The sequence below is a fragment of the Theobroma cacao genome, chromosome 2 (genome assembly GCF_000208745.1).
Source record: "Theobroma cacao cultivar B97-61/B2 chromosome 2, Criollo_cocoa_genome_V2, whole genome shotgun sequence".
Lineage (NCBI taxonomy): Eukaryota > Viridiplantae > Streptophyta > Magnoliopsida > Malvales > Malvaceae > Theobroma > Theobroma cacao.
The window spans coordinates 38209080-38230118 of NC_030851.1; the positions used below are offsets into that span (position 1 = coordinate 38209080).

The window sequence follows — 21039 nt, forward strand, 5'->3', positions numbered from 1 at the left end:
AAATCTAGGTGTAGCCTGGCTGGAGCTTTCCCTTTGCTTCGTCCAGGTTCAAGCCTAAAGGCAAAATTTTGGTTGATTTTGTCAAGGAAATAACAATGCTACGTATTTAATACGGACACGGGAACGGGGGGTGTATTCATTTCTTTCTTCATGTCTTGTCCTTTGAGTTTAATGAATTTAATTAAATATTAAATGTAAAATAGAAAGTAGGTAATGCTAGAAAAGATATCACCAAGCAAGAGTTAGTTAAGAAGAAACAAGAAACAATGGTTTTTTTTTTGGTGGTGGGCTATCTGTATCTTACATTTTAATTAATTTAAAGAAAGTATTAAATTCAATAACATTTATTATTAGACATTGTGTTCAATAATTTATTAATAACATTTTATTAACAATACCAACATTAAATATAAAGTAAATTTGTAATGTATTTATATCATATTTTTATATTTTTAATTTAAAAACATACTTATTAAGTGACGAAATAATTTTATAAATTTAATATCTATTTCATAATATCACGTCAAACGTTTCAAATGAAATAAATAAAATGTTTCAATCTCAGACCGAGCGAGTAAGAAGATTTTGTGAAGTTTATTAACATCGGATTAAAATTTTGAAAAGAGAAAAATAATCTCGACCCTTTTTTATTTTTTTATTTAAAAAAAGTTTACATAAATAAATAGTGAAAAGCAATATCAAGACAATAGACATAGACTTGATGTTTAGTTTTCTTTATCTAGTTCTTTTTTATGAAATGGTTCTGTTTTATGGTTGGTCTTTACAAAGTAGTCGTTGGAGGGTAGGTAAAGGAAACCCACACACTGTTATACGCGCCAACACTCTCCACCGTTTAAAAACAGGTTAACTTCTTCCCTAGGAACGACAGCTGATGGCCGATTGTCGTGAACTTCATTTAACATTTCTTTATCAAGACTTGGATTATTCATGGGCGGCTACCCCATAGTTTTATTAGGGCTTTGCCTCCGAAGTTCCCAAATTTTCTTTTGCCATAACCAGTTAGAGCCTTACTCCAACAAGTTCAGGAATCCTTTCCAATTGATTGTTAAATTCTTGAATCACTAACTCATTATTCTTTAATTAAATTTAAAACAAGTAAATTATTTATTTGAAAAAAGATATCATAATCGAGTTTTTATATAGGAGATACTGCACATGTTATTGAATCGAACATGCGAGTGTAATAGCAAATTAAATATTAAATTTTGGATCTCTTTTAGAATTAAGAATGCTGAGAAATTTTATTATATAATTAGTTAATTATTTTAGTTTAGAATAATTTAAACAAATTTTCACCATAGTTTAATCTATATAGTTTTTTTTTTTTTAATTTCAGGAATAATTCATGAACAACATTGTTGTGAAATAATAATGGAGTTGAGAAAATTTTCCAAGTAAATAAAATATTTTTATTGATAAAATTTTCAAATTATTGTAAGAAATGAGTAATGTATAATTGATACCCGAGAGACAGGGCTAGCTAATGTACTACGTGGAGCACGATTCAATCCATTGGAGGAAGAATCCTCAGCCTCACCCCATCACCTCAAAACGGTCTGACTAGAATAGAAGTCCTCTGCTCCTTTCTTACTCCATGCTTATATGAAAGTTGCTTAGTTATTGTTGCTATGAAGTCTGAATGGTTTTAATCATCATCTTGCGTATATCATAATATGAATTCAAGATTTTGAATAAAAGATAATTAAAGGGTAATTATAAAGATAATAATATTAAATATATAAAATTTTATATTAATAATAACAAAATTAAAAATTGAGAAATGATGACTGCCACCACACGTCACTCTGTTGACTCTATCTCTAATCACAACTTAGTTTTACTAGATTTGTCACCACATGGTTGGGTTTTCTTTTTTCTCTTAAACAATGACCCTCTACAAGTATAAACTCTTAATCGAATGTATTAATAAGGATTTAAGCAAGGAAATTGGTAGAACAGGCAAGGAAGGAGGGAGAGAGAGGGATTGAATGCAATCAAACCCATCATGACAATGATAGTAGCCATAAACTCAAGATCTTGAAGGGGTCAATTGCACGCCCAATTGTTGTGTTTCTGTCTTCTTTTTAATTTCTTACCCTTTTTGTCTATTTTAGACAATAGGTAGTTCTGATTCTGTTAGTGTTAATAACCCAATTCAATTTACTTTTTTGAACACGTGATAGTAATCTGAACAGGGTGGAAGCATTCTATTCCCCTTTTGCCTTATTATGCAATTTAACTTATTAGTGCAGTACTCTTTTTGGTTTCATTAATATTATCTTGTGATTTATTGTTTTATTTATATATTTTTAGCCATTTTAGAAACTTCTATGGATATAATAAAAATATAAAGACTCTACTCTGCTCTTTCTGTGTGATTATTAGGCATGACTATCATTTTAAAATGCTATATAAAGTAACTTTTTTAATGCAATGAAATACTACTTTGCATTTTGATGTAGAATAAAAATGAGCCTAAACCATCTACAACCAAAGTAATAAGCGGTGGTAGTTGGAAGAAAGCCATTTTCTACTTCAACGGGAAGATTCTTAAACTGACAAGCGCAAATTCACGCCGTTATGACATTGGCCCTTATGTGAAAACAGCGAGTGTAAGGTTGGGGAAAGTACAACACCACAATTGACGGCAGTTGGTAATGTTCATAGTCGGCAGTTCACTGCAAACAGTAGGAGAGAGGCGATAGTAATATGAACACAATTGAGAGTTGACGGTCAAGCTGACTGCAATGAGCGAGCCCGAGCTGCTGCTCTTTCCAGTGCTTTCATCCTATTAGCTTCCATTCGAGCACGCTGCTCTTCCGTGATTTGAGTTTCACTAGAGGAGCCAGCTCCAGCAGCAACTCGTTGTAGTGCCTTGAACTTGTTAGCTTCCATCCAAGCTCTCTGTTCGTCTGTGATATGAACTTCACTGGAGCAGCCAGCTCCATTATTTGGCACTTGATGTTCTGGCCCAGAGCTACTGGCTGCAACTACTTCGGCAGCAACCATTTCAGTGTGTATGTCATGAGATGGTTCCTATGGTGAAATGACGAATACCACCGTTAAACATTGGCACCGGCATTAATACCGGTTTGTAAGGAACTTTGGACCCAGCAATGAACTAGTGAAAGTGTTGTTATGGAAAGAATTCAAGGATTTCCAAGAAACCAAATGAAAAAGGATGACATGCAGTTAGCACACACATAAAACGTCAACACGAGATTGAGCCTCTTTTTGCTTCTCACTTTCCTTCGCCAGTCTTGTAGGAGCAGCGGTGACAACATATATAGATAATAGCATATAAAAAGTATCAGTTGTGAAAGAATGAAGACTTGCTTAAACCTTCAACAAAGCTCACATGATACTTTGCAATGTAAATCATGTTGAAAAGCTTATTTTTTGAGTTCCAGTGAAGGAAAATGAACAAAATAAGATAAATATTTCAGAAGATATTATCTTTCTGAATATTGATTATTGAAGAATTACCTACCAGTCTGGGCAGACAGTACTAAATCTGAAAAAGAGAAATACCAGCCCTCCTGTGTCATTAACTCAATAGAGCGAAATCCTGAATGATTCCTATATCCTAAACGTAATTCCTAGGGTAGTCAACAAATTTTATAATCCTTCATTTTCTAGCCCTACACGACCATATACTCTTAAGTACAGTTCCCCAAAACTGTCCAACATAACAGGCATAACTGGCATCTCCTACATATTAATACTCTCATGAAAATAGGAAGTAAGAACCTATAGAAAAATCAACTCATTCACAACTAATCACAAGTGACCTTCGTTCTGCCTGACTTGTGAAGCCCAAATGTTGAAAACATCAAAGAGGACTGTGCATTAAGCAAAACTCAGAGGTGTGACTTCTAGAATCAGCCAATGCCAGTCTTAGCATCAATGATGCAAGCATTTTCAACATAAGCACATCCTTCCTAATAACTAACACCAATTCATCCACTTAACAGAAAATGATTTTGCATTGTTGTACAGGAATACTAGTTTGCCAACTAATGGACTTGAAAAATTCAAATATCTAGAGCAGTAATCTAATTAAATAAAATAACTAAATGACATAAGATTATATCAATTTATGAATGCAGGAACCTAATTAGCAATTATAGCCTAATTATATCAAAACTAGTAGCTATTGACTTCAAAGTATATGCATGACTGCAACAAAAAGAAGAAAGATAACTCGAAGAAACAAGTTGAAAGGAATAATGGTTACGTCAGTAGCTTTCTGGTATATCTCATTAAGCATATTTTCCTCAATATCATCATAATGATCTCCCTCAAACTGATCATGAGTTTGCCCCTCAGAATGTCTGGCCCCTACAGTGTTGACAGGCACAGATCAGTTCCAACAAGACACTAAAAAAGGGAAGATTATTAATTGTTACCTTGAAGAACTATACAATATTTATGCCTCAAGCAACAGAACCACCCAACATACATGACTAGGTGCAAGGAAAAAAACCTCTTACAACAAAAGAATGGCAATATTGCCAGCATACCTTGCTCATCACTGGGACCATTATTTTCATCTGGACTTTCATGCAATTTTGTAGGATCCCCTCCTCTAGCAACTCGCTCTCTTAATTCCCTAATACAATTCTGCCCAAAAGAGATACAGCAAATGAATGATGTATGTATATATATATGTACTCAGAAACTCAGCTAATCTAAAGGATCCACTACCTGGACCTCTACACAAGCAAAGTAAAAGCATATTCCAGTACATTGCCATCATGGGATTTAAGTTTACAGTTCACCACATGTTGCCGGTAATTTAGGCAAACAATGCAATTCTCTAGTGTCTAGATCAACGCAATTTCTTAGCAAAGGTGATGCAGAGCCAACAATCTCATTGTAGAGCATCAAAGAAAGCTAATACGACATCTGAAACTGAATTGCTACAGACATCCACATCTTCAAATCTCAATAACCCAAAGCTATGAGAAAGTGAATCGCATAAAAACTTAGGGGCAACTCCTTTTAAATCTAACTTAAGCACACAAAATTCAGTCTAATTCCTTAAACACTAAAATTTAAGGGTTGAAAGTGAAAAAAGAAAATGAGTTACCTTAACTCGTTTGGAAGAAGCAACTTTGTCGGTTTTATGTACAAACTGTTCGAAAGAGTAATAGGGGAGCAAATGTCTGTGCCATTCTCTGTATAACCCAATTAATTTTCCCAAATCACTCACCTACAAAAACATTCTTTAAAACTTAATTAAATCTCCCAAAAAAGGAAAAGAAAAACAGAATGCTCATTTTAAAGTTAATTAAAAGAAAATAAAAGATACCTCGTGACCGCGACCGTGGTATTTAAAGACGCGAGGGAAGTGGCGAAGGATGTAGCCGAAACCATCATCGGAGAGGAGAAGTTCCGGAGTGAGCTTGGGTCGGATCCTGCTATTGGATACTTTCTTGGGCTTTTCGGGTCTAGGAAGCTGTTCTGGAGTGAAGTTGGCGCCGGTGGAGGAATCCTTGAGATTGGGTTGATCGGATTTGGGGGCGTCCGGGCAGTCACGTGACCAGTGGCCTGGTCGTCCGCACTTGTAGCAACCTGTTGCGGCTGAATTCGTCTTCTCCGTTGCGACTCTTCCCGGATTGGGATTGACATTGGGGCGGTCGGATTTGGGGGTGTCGGGGCAGTCACTTGACCAGTGGCCTGTTCGTCCACATTTGTAGCAACCTGTCGGGGCTGAATTCGTATTCTCCATTTCAACTCTTCTCAGTTCTCTCAGATTTTAGCCTTTTGTTCCCATTTTGGTATTTATTTATTTACTCTACTTTCTATGTTTTCATTTTGGCGGGAGATGATGGAGGGAAATAGATTGGGCTTCTAATTTTAACATGGCATGGGCCCAGATGAGTCGGACTATTTTAATAAAATTTATTTCATATATAATCTTCGATTATTACTTAATAACATCATTATGTCGCATCATAATATCATGTTATCATTTATTATTACATGTCAATATATTATATCAATATCGCATGTTATCATTTAGGATAAAATACCTTAACTCTTTAAATTTTGATTGAAATTATACGAAAGTTTATTAATTTTTAAAATAAACACTTTGTCTAAAAACTAAAAACACAGTTAACAAAAATAATATAAAATTAAAATACTTTTTTTATTAATTTAAAAAATTATTATTATATTTTTTAAAAAAATTAAAAAATAGAGCATCGATCGGTGCTCCCAGCTCCCTAAGAAAGGGGAGCATCGACCAATGCTCCCAACGGATCGATGCTCTCCAATGGGGAGTTTCTTTTTTAATTAATAAAAAATAATAAAATTGTATAATTATAATTATAAAAATTAATTAAGGGTAAAAATATTTTTTTATCATTGTTATATTAGTAAGTTGACGAAAATATTAACGGTTGGACCTATATGTCCAATGAAAATTATTTTTTTAAAATTGAGTGTCTATTTCAAAAATTAATAGATCCTCGTATAATTCGATCAAAAAAAAAGTAGAATATTTTACCCTATCATTTATTATTACTTAATAATGTCATCGTGTCACATTAAAATGTCATGTTATCATTTATTATTACACGTCAATATATCATATAATATATAATGATAAGTAATATTTTGATTAATAATTAAAATTAAATTAAATTTAATGAAAAAATAAAAATTGATTTAAATTTTTTTGTATAAGTTAAAAAAATTTTATGTATTCTGTCGTTCCTTCTCCTTTAATAATTTGGTCATTTACATTATTAGATAAATTTGAAAGTAAAGCTTTTGAATTACCTCATTTCCATTTGATGATAATGCCCATATACACGGTGGATTGATAATGGTTTATTGATCATATTCATTCATTTCAATGATTTCAATTTCAAGTATTACATATTGACCAATAGGGAAAAAAAAAAGAGAAAAATAAGGACAAAAGTGCCAACAAAACACCTTTTTCTTACAATACAAACAACCCCAATGATTGTTGGAAATCACCACAAACGCAAGGCAAAAGACAAAACAGGATTCTTTAATGTATATATACATATATATAAGTAAAATTCCTACCATTGACACCATTGCTGAAAGGCTGGAGATCAGACCCTCATACACCTTTGAACTTGAGGTATTATATACAAAAAAAAAATCTCCCAAGCCAATGCAGCTTCATCAATTGTTTGTATCAACACGAAACTCTTTTTACTTCAATGGTTTCCTGCCCAAAATTTCTATCTAAAATGGCCCAACGATCTGAAAAGTTGGGTGGTCACAAATTACCAGACCAATCATAGTTCTGGTAAGCAATGTTAACAGGGCCTCCATCACTCAACAGATGCGTCAACAACCCTGCCCTGGTTGCATCCAGGTAATTGAGGACCCACTTCAGGATATCTTTCTCCTGTCCAAAATCTACACTGAACCTGTAAAGGTGAAGATGCAGCATGTCAATTTGAATTTGGGTAATGCTGTTTTGATCAAATAATTTGATGTATTGAACACTTACCACTTGATGATCCGTGTTAAATGAACTGTCCTCTTCTCCAAATTAATCTCTATTCCTCCCCTCTGGAAGAACTCCCTTGCAGCACATCTCAGCTCACCTTCAACACCCTGAGGAGTGAAAAACCTCACTGTTGGGCTTGACCTTGTCCCATTGCATAGGCCAAAATGGATTAAGGGATTAACTTTAGCAGGAGCTAGCTGTCAGTTGAAAATAACAAAAATTAATAATCAAAACATATATGAATAGAATAAAAGAATGACCTGTGAGCGAGAATACCAAAAAAGATTGATGAAGTTGATTACCTCTAAGCGTCTGTCCCCATTGCCAAAGGGCCTGACCAAGGAGTATTGGGACTTTCGATTGTTTCTGAGGATCCCATTCTCTATAATGCTAAGGGAGTAAGGGAATCCCCCAACAACATACTGGAAATCACAGTAAAAGGCTCTCTTATCAAGCAATCCTTCAGGATGTCCAATGCTAATCACAGCATGGATGACCATGGCATTGTATAAGTTTAAGAAGAAGGCTAGCCTCTCATCTGGAGAGAGTAGCTGCAGATTGATCCTTTGGAGATCTCGTGCCAAAATCAAGTACCTGCATCAACATTAAAAATGAAGTTTAAGCTATCAGGATTAAATGCCTTTCTGCACCAAGTCTATTTCTATGCTGCAAAATGAAATCAACCAAGTAATGTAAACAGGAATGAAGGAGCAAACATACCTGCGGAATTCTTCACTTTTGCTGATGGCATAATAATTAAGACGGGACCTGTCATCAGAAGCATACGCTTCAAGTATGGCAGACATTAACTTGGTAAGCCGATCGGCTAGAAACGATGCGGATTTGGGTTCACTATCGTTTGTTGAGGTTCGAAAGTTGAAGCATCCCAAAATAAATGGCTCGTGCTCAAGGAATCGATAAAAATGTTTTCCTTCTTCAAAATCATTTTCCCTACACAAAATTAGTAAACAAATTAGCAACAAAAAAGGGTTATGTATACATGATAAGTATGTTGAAAATTAGCATTAAAACTAATAACTTTATTACTTAATTAGTATAATGTATGAGAGAATGTTCCTACCCAAAGACATGGTGGATGAAGTGCTTCTGGGCCAGTCGCTTTGCAGTTTCAATGCCCTATAAAATATGAAGGATAAAAAATGTAAGAAAAATAGTAAACTCAATTTATTAACTGCAATTGTCTTTAATATTGTACATAAAAAAATTTTAATTACATCAAAAAGAGTTTTTTTTTTCATTTTATAAATTTATTTTAAAAATTGAACTCGAAATCTTTGAAATAAAGTTGAATGATGATGATCATCTGAAATTTGAAAATTAATGATAAATTAAAAAGAAATTGACTTCCTAATTCATTCATGCAAATCCTAGAAGCAAAGTGTGGGGCACAAAAAAAGCCTAGAAATTTGGCAGGATGGATGGCAAAGACAGCGAGGCTGAGCGTTCAAAACGTGTAGGCCCTTGAACGCTTGATTGAATTTCCCCTTTCCCCAAAGATTAAGCAACTCCTCCTTATTCAGATTTATTATTAAGATTAATATTTTATGTATTGGTAATGTATAGACACTATATATTATATTTTTTCTTAATTTAAATGAATATAGACTGTTTCCTCTACTCTTAAGATATATACCTATGGACTCGTACAACATAAGCACTTAATATTGTGTTACAAATTAATTTTACTAGAATTAATTTAGTAATAAATACATATATCTCGACTTAAGAAATAGACCGCTCTCGAAACAAACACCAAACAAAATCAAACAACCTCCACAACCCAAACACCAAACGAAATCAAATATCGTCCACAACCCAAATGGGCAGTCAATTCAATCACATAGCCGCTGCAAAACGTTGCACGAAAAGTCAAGGAGTTTTCTTCTGTCCACTCTTCTTTCAAGCTAATAATAAAAGAGAAACACGTAGGCTATCTATCTGTTTTGCCTTTGTTCAGAAAAAAGAAGAAAAGCAAAGCTAACTCATAACAGCAAAAATGTACTAATCATTTTGCTTTGGACATTATATTTATATTTGTCCATGTCGACACGTATAGTGACTGTAACTTAGGTTTTTTGGGCTGTAAACCTATAATTGTAACATAAGAGATGTTGATAATCCACAATTATTAGTGCTTAATATGTAATATTAATCAATATAATCGATCATCATTTCGATTTTCAATCAGTAGCAATAACAATATACTTTAATAAAATATGGATGTAATTGGATGATTGTGGTGGGTATCATACAAGCACTCAAGCGTGCTGCGTGCGCCCCATCATTAGTGTCGTGTGTGTGTATGTCGGCATTTGGTCCGAGAAGACACCAGCTTTATTTTTGTTTTTGAATTTCGAAAAAGAGAAAATTAAGATATTTTTTAATATAATATATAAAATATTTAAATTATTTAAATAAATTTTTATTTTTTTATTCAATTATCAATTAATACCGCGTGAAGTTAATATATTATAATAATGATACATGACATATTAATGTGATATGATGATATGATTATTTAATATTTTTTACTTTACATAACATTATGTCAATCATAAAATTAAAAATTTATTTGATATAAAATAAAAATATAAAAATTTAATTAAATATAATAAAAATTATTTAAAATTTTTAAATATTTTAAAAACTTTTTCAAGTATTATAAAAATATTTTTGATAAAGATTTAATGCATTTATGAAGTGTCGTTTCCTATTACTACTAAAAGCATCTGACCTTTTAACATAAGTAAACGTATGAGATGACCAATTACCAATTAGCAACCAAAACTGAAAAACAAAGAATATAAGGAAGGAAAAAGTAAACGTACCTTTCTTCTGCCGCAGTCAAGGTGGTGAATGATGGCTTCCACCATATCAACACCGGCGAAGCAATTCTTGACAATCTTCATCCTAATCAAGCGGTCCTGAATGGGCAAGCTCTGTCTCAGAACCTTCACGATCCCCACCATCTCATCTTCTACTTCTTCCGCATCATCAAATCCATAAACCGGCATATCAGGCGCTTCCTCAGGACATTTGTTCCCCAACAATTCCTTCATTCTCTTATCCAACTCCCCACAGTTTCTCAACGAATTCAACGTTACCAATCCACCTAACAACTTCTCGTTGAAGAATATCTGAGGTACCTCGGAACTTCCCGTTTTTTCGACCAACTCCTTGGCCCTTTTGGGGAACACGTCGACGTTTATTTCAACGTATCTAAGCCCTTTGTCTCTAAAGAATTTGCGAACAGCGGTGCAGTCTCGACAGTTTGACCTAGTGAAAAACGTTATCCGACCCCGTAACTGTTCTCTTTCGTCTTCGGTTTTCAGCTTCACTATAACTTTGACTCCTGGGATTTTGAATTCTGTGACCTCGAAGTTTAACGAATCGTTTTCCATGACGAAATCCCCGTTATCCTCTTTTAAAGACGATAGACGTTTGACGATTGCTGCTGAGAAAGTGCTGCTTCGGTCTCTGATGTATTTCCCTATGGAAGGCATGTTTTCGGCTATGGACATGGATTGTGAACGTTCTACTTTTTGCTGCGGTGGCTCGGGTCTGGGGAGATGAACTTGCGCCTTGATTGCTGGTATGTAATGATTGTAGCCATTAACTTTGGTTTCCGGATTGACCTCCTTGGCGTTGGACTGGTGGTTTTGGTTAACGACAGGGGAATTGGAAGTAGAATTAGAATCCTCCTTCTTCTCTTGTAGCTGCTCGGCCTCCTTCTCTTCACTTTTCTCCATCTCGACATCGCAGAATTCTCCTCCATCTTGATCACCAGACACGGCGGTTCCATTCACTTCGCCGTTGGGATTATTGTTCTGATCGTCCACTCTGTGTTGCTCCGAGTCCATATTCAATTTCTGAAAGAAAAAGAGACGAAGAAATGAAGGAAAATTTATCAAGAACAAAGAAGAGTACGGAGGAACAGAGCGATGAAAACGGGGAGAGCCAATGGAGGGGAAATAAAGATACGATGAAACGAAAGAAACTAACTAAATAAATAAAAAAGAAAGGGTTTGTAAGAAGAGGTCAAAAACGTGAAGACAGAGACTCCCTTTTTCTGTTTATTCTTACCCAAAAACAATGGTGGCATAAGTTGAGAGACTGACCGGCCCCTCAATGGCAGAAAAATAGATTCTGGGTCCCACTTTTCGCGTATTTTTAGGGGGAAATTTGGGGCAATGTTGTTTGGTGGACGTTAATCTAGGGGTAATGGAGACTCGGCTGAGTCAAATGGGTTTACGAAAGTCCAGAGCTTGGATATGATTCCTGGGAACACTGAATCAGTCTTTTTTATCCAAGTGGCATAGGGCGGAATCAGATCAAATCAAAGCCGTCCAACACATTTACAAAGTCTTTTTCATGCTCACAATGTTAACCATTATTAAAGACTAATTCTTTTTTCCTTGTTCAGATTATTTCAAGGATGATCATAGCATTTGGCATGGGCTGATCCGTCTCTGTTCATGCCTTCCTGCACGTTGCTTGATCAAAGTTTTAATAAAACAGTACCCACATCAAGATATTGTAGAAAACGTCAACTGCTTTTCTTTTCTTTTTTTATCCAAAAGGCAACTCCTTTTTTTTATTATTAACAACAGAAAAGGGGTTGCTTGGGTTTGATGTCCCAAACCCATAATTTTAGTCTAAAAATATGCTTTTAATAAGGGTGAATAATTAAATGAAGATTAAATAAATTAAAATTTTAAAAACATTAATTAAAATCGATTAAACATAAAGGAATATTGAATTGATCGAACATCAAATTGGTTCGATCGGTTTAATTTTAGATGAAAAATCAAAATTTTCACTTTTTTTTTTGCAAATTACAATATCAAAATTTATAAACTTCATTTATAATTATAAAATATGGAATAAAAATTAATATTAAAAATATAAATTTTATAAAATTTTAAAAAATAAATATATTATTATACATATAATATTAGTTTGATCTTTTAACCAGTTCGATCTAAAAATTTTAAAATCGAAAACCGATCAAATAAATCAATTAGACTAAACTTTTTAGACTAATATACCCAATCGATCAATTGGACCGAATCGTTTTATCCAAATCACATTCAGTTCGATTAAGTTATTGATTCGGTCTAATTTTGCTCATTCTACCTATTACATAGAGAAAGATTCTTACCCTATAAGCTCAAAATTTATTCCATCTTTTGTTGATATGAAATCGGTGCATTTAACCCAAACTTTACATGACAAACGATGATTTTGGTATCATTAGGCCAAGTAGTGAAACATCGGCAACTCTTATTTTAGAATCCATATTGTTACGTCACTATCATTTATATAAAATTTAATCTTTACACCACTTGTTTTGTTATGTACACTTACAAAGGCATGTGAAGCCTAATTAATTAGATCAAGAAATTTAGGTTTTGTTTGATTAATTTTTTCAAAAAATAAAAAATAAAAATATGGAGCAATAAACTTAATCTTAATTGCTTTACTCATGGAAAACATATGGTAGCATTGTTAACTTTCCATTTAAGCAAAATGTTCCCTCTGCCTATTTAGAAATTTAATGTTCAATCCTATATTCAAACTCTATAGAATTGCCTAACTTAGTCCATTTATCAACCTCATTCGGATCATAAACCACCATTAGTTTTCATTAAAAACCATTAAAACAAGTGCTAATTTGACTACTTTTCTCCACTTGCAGCAAATGAAAACAGGATACAGAATTGAACATCTTGGTCACTTTACTAGCTGGACCTTTTCTACAAGTAGGAAATAAACAGGGATCAAATTGAAGAAGTATTACAAACTTTGGCCAATGGGGCCTTGCCTAGTGGCAAAGAAAAGTCTCGAAACCTTAAAGTCTAAGTTCAAATCTCATTACGTATGATAAGTTTGGTCCAATTTTATTTTGTATTTGTCTAATTATATAGTACCCACATTGCTACTCAATAAAGCTAACTCTCATCTTTGTGTACAAGAATCAGGATTGAAATCAACAAAAAAATTTAAAGATTTAGTCAATAGGTTAACAAGCAGATGCTTATATTATGTAGATGGGGGAAAAGGAAGGCACATAAAATAGCAATTATTAATTAAAATTTTGTTAAATATGAAAGGTAAGAATGAGTTGAATATTAAATCATATGATGGATGCAACACAATCTATGATTAAAGCTGTCCATATCAAATGGCTGGTCATTTTTGGGCCAAGCTTGAGCTATATGATTCAGACCAAAAATTTATCTATCTTTGCACTAAAGTGAGGAAAAGCCAACAAATTAAAGTCCATTGAAGTAAATGGATAGTTAATAAGTCCCAATTATTACAACCCAATTTTTTGGGACTGAAAGGGTAGCAAGCAAGCCCAAGGTTGTCTACTTCTTTTTGAGCCATATCCCAGACCCAGACATGTCCTGTAGTTAATTTAAATAGCCTTGCAAGAGTTTGAGCTCTCAGTAAAAATTAAGGGGAACCTTTACCCTGTCTTTAATTTTTGTTCCCATATCTGCCATACATTCAATTAGCAAGATAGGGGCAGTGCATTGATAAAATGGAAACTAGTCATGCATGTAAGTATGTTTCAAGGTATGCATGCCCCTGATTCTGATCTATTTTACCACCTTTGGAATTAATGGTTGTATTTTTGGAACTATATTTATGTAGTTTTAATAATTTAATTGAATTGAATAGCCTATTGAGAGAATTTAAACTCTTTTTTCTTTTCAATATTTGTACTCTTCGCATCGATAAAATTTTCAATTTCAAGGATTGTTCCGAAAATTTGTCAAATAAAGTTTCTTTTTTGGATTAAATAATAAAAAATAACACTCTATAATCTTCTTAATTTTACTTTTTTTAAATAAAATTTATAAATTATAATCGCTTTGAGATATCTTTCGAAATGAAATTGTCAAAGATTTTATTCAAACTAAATTTTTTTTTTCTTGTACTGGAGGGGGCATTTTACCAATTTCATAAACAACAAGGAATTAAATCCACGTTAATTTTAATTAGTTTACATGATATAAAAAGAAAAAAATTGGAAAAGAACTCATCAGATCAATATCAATAACCTAAAATAGCTAGGAAGCCATAAACTTGGGTTACCATCCCTAGTTTGCCTTTCAAAGAATCCTCAAGCCTTTTCTTCCTTTGCAATAAATTGTTTTATTATTCCAAAAACAATCCATCTATCACCCCTACCCCAGTTTAGTCCTATTAGATAGATTAAGGGGAGTTGACCTTGGCATACTTTAAACCAAGTTTGCTCTGTAAGTGACTTATATATTTAGACATTTTTATTTGTATCTTGTATGATAAGGCAGGTTACCCAATATATATTCATTAATGGAGTTCCTCATTATTCCGAAAAACAAAAGAAAGAGTTCCCCTTTGAATATAAAATGAGGAATGAGGGGTGGCTACTCTCTAATGCTCATCTCCTTTTTGAGGTTAACTTTTTAAAAGTACTGATTATGAATTTTGTAATTAGCATAATGTCTAATGATGATGGGGTTGCCAATATTGAGTGGACGGCAAATTACAACTAAAACCATGGAATTTTCTAATTCATTTCTTTATTTATTTATTTTTCTGAGTTGGATTGTGGATGGTTGAAACCTTCCTTTGGAGATAGCTATCGTTTATAAAATATTAGCAACCAGGAAAGTTGAACTAAATCAAAAGTTGGGTTTGCATTTTCATTTTATTATATATATAAAAAAATCAAATGATGACTTTAATTTTGTGCAGCCAAACCATAGAAACTCTGTCTAGTGGATGTAATCACACTTTTCAGCCTTTCATTTATTTATACATGTACACAATCGGTTTGATGATGTGTTCTTGTCCATCCATGGTAGAGAAGTTTGAGAGCTGGAAGAAAAGCTGCCATTATTTTATGTACACAATTATATATGTATAAATTAATGCAGTCCCACATATTCTTGCTTTCTTGTTCAAAATATTAATCTCAGTTAGCAACAAAAATAGGCATAAAATCAAAGTAGGAGCAATCACAAAGTTGCTTGGCAAACTACAAAGAGCCACATAAACTTGGCTGGTCGGCCAACAGAAAGGCAATTAGTGGTGGGTCAAATTTTTTTCTTTTGTTTTTTTTATCTCTGATTTAAACTGATGGCAGAATTAGTAAAATAAAATCCAAATGATGGTTTCTTTTTGCTCTTAATGCTTCATCATTATTCGTTAAGGAGATTGGGGCAGCACTAAGTGTGTATATATATATTTGCCTTGTCTAAGCACTAGAGAGATAGGTAGTGCTTGCCATTCTTTCCAGCCCATACCCCATCTGCCCTGTGCTATCTCTATTCTTTTTTCTTCTCTAATGTTAACACTAAATAGTTGGTGATTTGAGATGTCAAGCTCCCATTAGGCAATGCTTGCTCAATTGGTTGGTAAACATGAAAATTCATCATATAATATTGTATCCAATAAGACTACTCACTTATCTTTCTATGATCTCTAAGAAGGAGATAACAACTGCTAAATGATTGTCGAATTCATATTGGACTGTTGGTTACCAGTATTGGCAGCTGGTATAAGCTAAAGAACCAATGTCATGAAGGTACCAAAATGACCAGTTTGTGGACAATGAAAGACCCTTTTGTTAGAAGCTCTCTTGAAGAAGTCTATGACCAAAAACCATCAAGAGTACAATTTTGAGATGCTACAGTTATTCATCTTGAGCATATTCGAGATTATCCCAATGAACTTTCCCTTCTTTATCTTCATTCATCTGTCCAAAACGCACCTGCTTTTCCTAGTTCTTTCCTGATTTGTTTTGGCATGGATACACAATATAAAGTGCTAGTACTAGCTATATATACAATACAAAGGGTGGCTCAGGCGCTGAAATGACACACACACGCACACACACATACAAAAAGCAAAGCGAATGTTGGCTCACGAGATGTGACCTGCCTTGCTTCCCAGAAGTTTCATCAGGGGGGCATCTTCTCAAGTTCTCTCCATTCTGACTTTTCCATAGCTGTATGAAACTGAAAACCCAAGTCATCAATTTTTTCAACATAATCAACAGTTGGTTTAAAAGAAATTCTTCGATTCATAGTCTCCTCCAAAAAAACCACTTCAACATCTATTATTCAAGGAGTTTGATTTTCTTTCTTAGATAAAATAGAGTCATCACTGATTCTGCAAATGCGCGTTGCAATAGTGGATTTTTATATCTATTTTATCTTAAGGTAGGACGGTGGGGAAGTAATGATAAAACCAAGAGATAATGCTCTTCACTTTGCATTAATAAACTTGGGTTCGAAGGAAAGATCTAACTAGGCTTCCATTTCCTCATTTTTGTCTAACAATTTGCCTCTTTTGCTTTCAAAGCTAAAAGGCCATAAAGTGCTTTTAACTATATATATAAAAACAAATAATATATTTGAATAATTTTTGTTAAAAAATAAATTTTATGAAATGATAAATAAATTATTTCTCTAACCTTGATTCAGGGTTTAAGAAACTTAGTGTGAATACTTAAGTTTCGATGTCGATGCCAACTTAATTAATTTTTTTAATGATTTATTTTAAAATAACATTTAAGCATTTAATTCCTTGATAAAATGTTCAGTGCTTCGTGAGTACAAGTCAATCAAATATTTTGCATGCGTCATGCAATCAATAGTTGACATTTGTAGGAATTGAGAGCGTATTCCCTCCCTCGACGTTATCAGCAAAACTGTTGCAGCCATTTTTGAAATGAAATTTGATCGTCCATTCCCCCCTTCAAGTTAATCATTCCATTCTCTGAAAGCTGGTCAACTATTGCCTCTGCTAACTTCCTATTTATTTTCCATTTCTTAAAGCACAATTTGAAACATAAAAACAACACCATAAATTAATCAACATATAACAAGTAAAATCTTTAAGGGATTAATGCAAAAAAATTATATAACTATTTAAGGAATTGAGATAGTGTTACGGATCTTACATTACTAAGAGATGGTATGAGTCTTGGTATATAAACATAAACATTTCACTATCTATTAAGTATGTTTTTTTAATTACAAACGTGAGGTTGTGACTTATAAATTTACTTAAAATTTATTTTAAGAGTTTAAAATTATACGAAATTAGATTTAAGTTTCGACATGTGACAGATAAGGTAAAATCAATTAATATTTAATTTACTATTAGAGAACAAGTCAAAGTTGTATTTTGTAATTTCTAAACAGCTCATCTTGCAAACAACTTGCAATATATATATATAAAATGATGAAAAATTTTTAAATGAGAAAAACAGACATTTTTTACTCATTATATTTCTAAATTGTTATTTGCTATATATATGATAAAAATTAATGTTGGTAAAACTTTTTATTGATGAAAAGGGTATAGTTGTTCATTATATTTTGGAATTATCATTTTCAATATTTATTTATTATTATATATTAATAAGATTTATGAATTTGCAAATAAGAATTTTAATTGCATTAAATGAATTTCATCAAAAATATTTTTATTATGAATATTGAAAATCTTAATTGCTCATTTGCACCTGAGCATTCAGTTCATTGGTTGGTACATGATCTCTTTCTCTAAAGAGTAGGATTCAAATTCTTATTCTCTTAATTATAAAAAAAAATCCTAATTACATTGAATAACTTTCATTAAAAATATATATTTTTAAAATTATAAATTATAAAGTTAATTTTAATCTTATAATAATCTTTTTGATTCCTGCCGATTTTTTGTTTAGCTGCAGGCTACTGGGCTACTGTTTGCTTGGGAAGACATTCTTGTTCTTCTTTGTTCCTTTTCATCAATGAATACTGTTATGTTTTTTTTTAAATGAATAACAGTATTATAGTATAATTTTAATTTTTAATTAAATAATAATAGTGTATAATAAATTTAATTAAATATAATTTGTGTAATTATTTTAATAGAGTTGTTACGAGTTCAAGAAATGTTCATAAATAAGCCCCCCAAAGAGAAATAATAGAGGGAAAATTGAATTGTTAGAGCTTCGAAGAAGTTATTAATTATTCTTTAATTTCTCTTATTTTTGGGTTCAATTTTTTTGGAAGTCAACCCACTAACTCAATGCCAAGTGGCTACAAAAATGAGTGGTGTAAAATATTAATACGAAACAATACATAGTTTGAATTTTGCAGTTTCAAAATCAGAATTTCGCCTTTAGAAAAATTGTCCGTTCCGTTGTCAAATAATATAATTTATACAATGAATGTTTTGCATATCTAACCTTGACTTGGCCTTTCATGAGAGGTCGGCACAGTTTTACACAATATTTGACTATTTCCCTAATAAAACATCATTGCCAAACTTTGGACTAGCCCTTTGACTATATATATATATACTCCATCAAATGCTGGCCACCTTTAAAATTAAAAGAGCATATATTATATTTTTTTACATTTAATTTCAAATGCGCGTTTTAATTTCTTACAGCATATATATAATATAAATAATCAAGCATTGAAGACTTGAGGGAAAATATTAGTATTTTTCTATATTAGATTGACGTATAATTCACAATTAATTTGTTGATTTTCGAAGTATTAGACGGAGATTTTTTTTTTCATATAAAATCTTTATAAGTGTCTTTAGAATAACAAAACAAACACCGTAGCAAAATCTTTTCACTTTAGTTAATAAGAGGAGCAACAATTAATTCAAAAACCTTTTCTCTTATCATCATTCTATCTTATGTCCCAATTTTTTCATATATTTCGAGAAAAATAAATTCATCAAAAAAACAAAAATACATAAGTAATTTTAGTATTATATATGATAATTAATAGTCTCACTTAATAAGAGGAGAAGCAAGCCATGTATGTATTGTTCTTGTTAGACATTCAAAAAGGATTAATAAAATTAAAATATCTTGAATGTTTTCTTATATATGTATATGTATGTATATATTATACTGTTATATGTTTTAATAAGGGAAAAATAGATTTAGGCTTGTAGCAAACTAAAGTAAAGAAAATTTAATGAGTCAATCCGAAAACTAATTATATACACTACATTATTTGATTGTGATTAATTTTTTTTCTAAGATGATGCAATTAAGTTTGTTTTAATCTCAAAAACCAAATAAAATTTATACTATATTATAGTGACCATTTACATGAAACATATGAAATATATGCACTATTTTTATTATTAGATAAATCAAACTCTATAATCGAAAATGATAAAATATTTTTAAATTCGAGTCCAATCCAAAATTGCCATGTCATAAGTGTGTCTTTTCGGTTTTAGTTATTTTTTCAAAATATTTTGTACAAAGGAGGAAAAGTTTTATTTCTGTTTGTTAATATATTATATATTTTTTTCATAAAGGTTTTCTTATGAGATACATATCAAAATTTTATTTTTTTTTCATAATATCTAAATAATATAATTTGTACTATATATAACATATGGATTTAATGGTAGAGTTGAATTGTATTAAGTTAGTAAAATAAACTATATGGTTAAAAGCATACAAAAATACAAATAGAATGATGGGGAAGTCACAAACAAAAGATGATAAAAAGTTGGTCACTTTTCTCGTCTATATATTACCACTTGGCATTGTTAATTCTCAAAGTCAAGTTCTTACCTTGCCATTATTTTAAAGTATAAAAAAAAAATTGACACTCAGTTGGTTTTTTTTTTTTAATAAATTATAATCACAAAAATGATAAATAATTGATTAAAAATAATAAATAAATGGTCGAAATGAAATATAATTTCAAAATAATTATTTTATATAAAATATCATTTATTAACTTTTAATATTTTCCAAATCTTTTTATTTGTAAAAAATTAAAAGCAAGTAACAATAAATAAATAATTAATTAAACTTTATGCTAATTCAGTGATGTGAATAGTACGGGGCTGGCGTTGTTTAGAAGACTCTATCCACGTGTCGCCACCCAGCTTTTGACTTCCCTCTCCTTCTTTCCTGCCGTTCCTCCCACCGGCTGCACCCGGTCACCCCTACCTCAACAAGTAATTCTTTACAAGTGGCTGCTAATTTTTATTATTTTAGTCTACCTCCGATTTGTATTTTAATTTTTTTAACTATTTATATCATAGAGTCAAATGTTGAAAGGAGAATTAAAATTAACGATAATAGATTAAGAATAGGTATATAGTGGGAAAATTGTTATTTTTGTGTAAAAAAAGAATTTTGTTTGGAAAATTATTTTATTTGCAATTTAAAATTGTTCTTTTTGGGAATTTGATGGTATTTTCTAGAGCTTTTCTTGTAATTTTTTCTCAATTGGAAGATTAAAAAACAGCTGATTATTCTTCAAATCCACAAAGTCAAAGCTACTTTCAATACAAATACAAATAGTCAGAGATTAAGAAGACGACTTTATGTTTTAAAGTCCAACTGGCACCTGTGACTGGACCGGCCATCGCCGGTCATACCAACAGTTTACCGGCAGACCGTTTTATGACACTATGAGCGTAGCCTCCTCAAAGAGAAGAGATGGTTGGCTGTC

The 21039-nt window shown here is 32.1% G+C and overlaps 2 protein-coding genes across 2 annotated transcripts; both read right to left on the reverse strand.

Annotated features, from left to right (window-relative positions):
- LOC18610060 (TIMELESS-interacting protein) lies at nucleotides 2534-5780 on the reverse strand. The gene is made up of 5 exons (XM_018116388.1): nucleotides 5336-5780; nucleotides 5114-5236; nucleotides 4545-4644; nucleotides 4259-4362; nucleotides 2534-3057 (listed from the first exon to the last, which is right to left on the reverse strand). Exons 1-5 carry the CDS (start codon nucleotides 5753-5755, stop codon nucleotides 2755-2757), a joined length of 1050 nt encoding a protein of 349 aa, XP_017971877.1. The 5' UTR covers nucleotides 5756-5780; the 3' UTR covers nucleotides 2534-2754.
- LOC18610061 lies at nucleotides 6854-11782 on the reverse strand. The gene is made up of 6 exons (XM_007045514.2): nucleotides 10375-11782; nucleotides 8607-8662; nucleotides 8246-8476; nucleotides 7828-8119; nucleotides 7526-7722; nucleotides 6854-7442 (listed from the first exon to the last, which is right to left on the reverse strand). Exons 1-6 carry the CDS (start codon nucleotides 11404-11406, stop codon nucleotides 7289-7291), a joined length of 1962 nt encoding a protein of 653 aa, XP_007045576.2. The 5' UTR covers nucleotides 11407-11782; the 3' UTR covers nucleotides 6854-7288.

What these genes read in the sequence shown, in the direction of transcription:
- LOC18610061 (XM_007045514.2), bottom strand. Translation starts at nt 11,406, where the DNA reads ATGGACTCGGAGCAACACAGAGTGGACGATCAGAACAATAATCCCAAC. An exon ending in TTCATCCACCATGTCTTTGG is followed by an intron (nt 8,477 to 8,606) that starts GTAGGAACATTC and finishes AATTTTGTGTAG; the next exon opens with GGAAAATGATTTTGAAGAAG. An exon ending in ATGGGGACAGACGCTTAGAG is followed by an intron (nt 7,723 to 7,827) that starts GTAATCAACTTC and finishes TTCAACTGACAG; the next exon opens with CTAGCTCCTGCTAAAGTTAA.
- LOC18610060 (XM_018116388.1), bottom strand. Translation starts at nt 5,755, where the DNA reads ATGGAGAATACGAATTCAGCCCCGACAGGTTGCTACAAATGTGGACGA. An exon ending in CTTCTTCCAAACGAGTTAAG is followed by an intron (nt 4,645 to 5,113) that starts GTAACTCATTTT and finishes TCTTTTGGGCAG; the next exon opens with AATTGTATTAGGGAATTAAG. An exon ending in TGGTCCCAGTGATGAGCAAG is followed by an intron (nt 4,363 to 4,544) that starts GTATGCTGGCAA and finishes TCAACACTGTAG; the next exon opens with GGGCCAGACATTCTGAGGGG.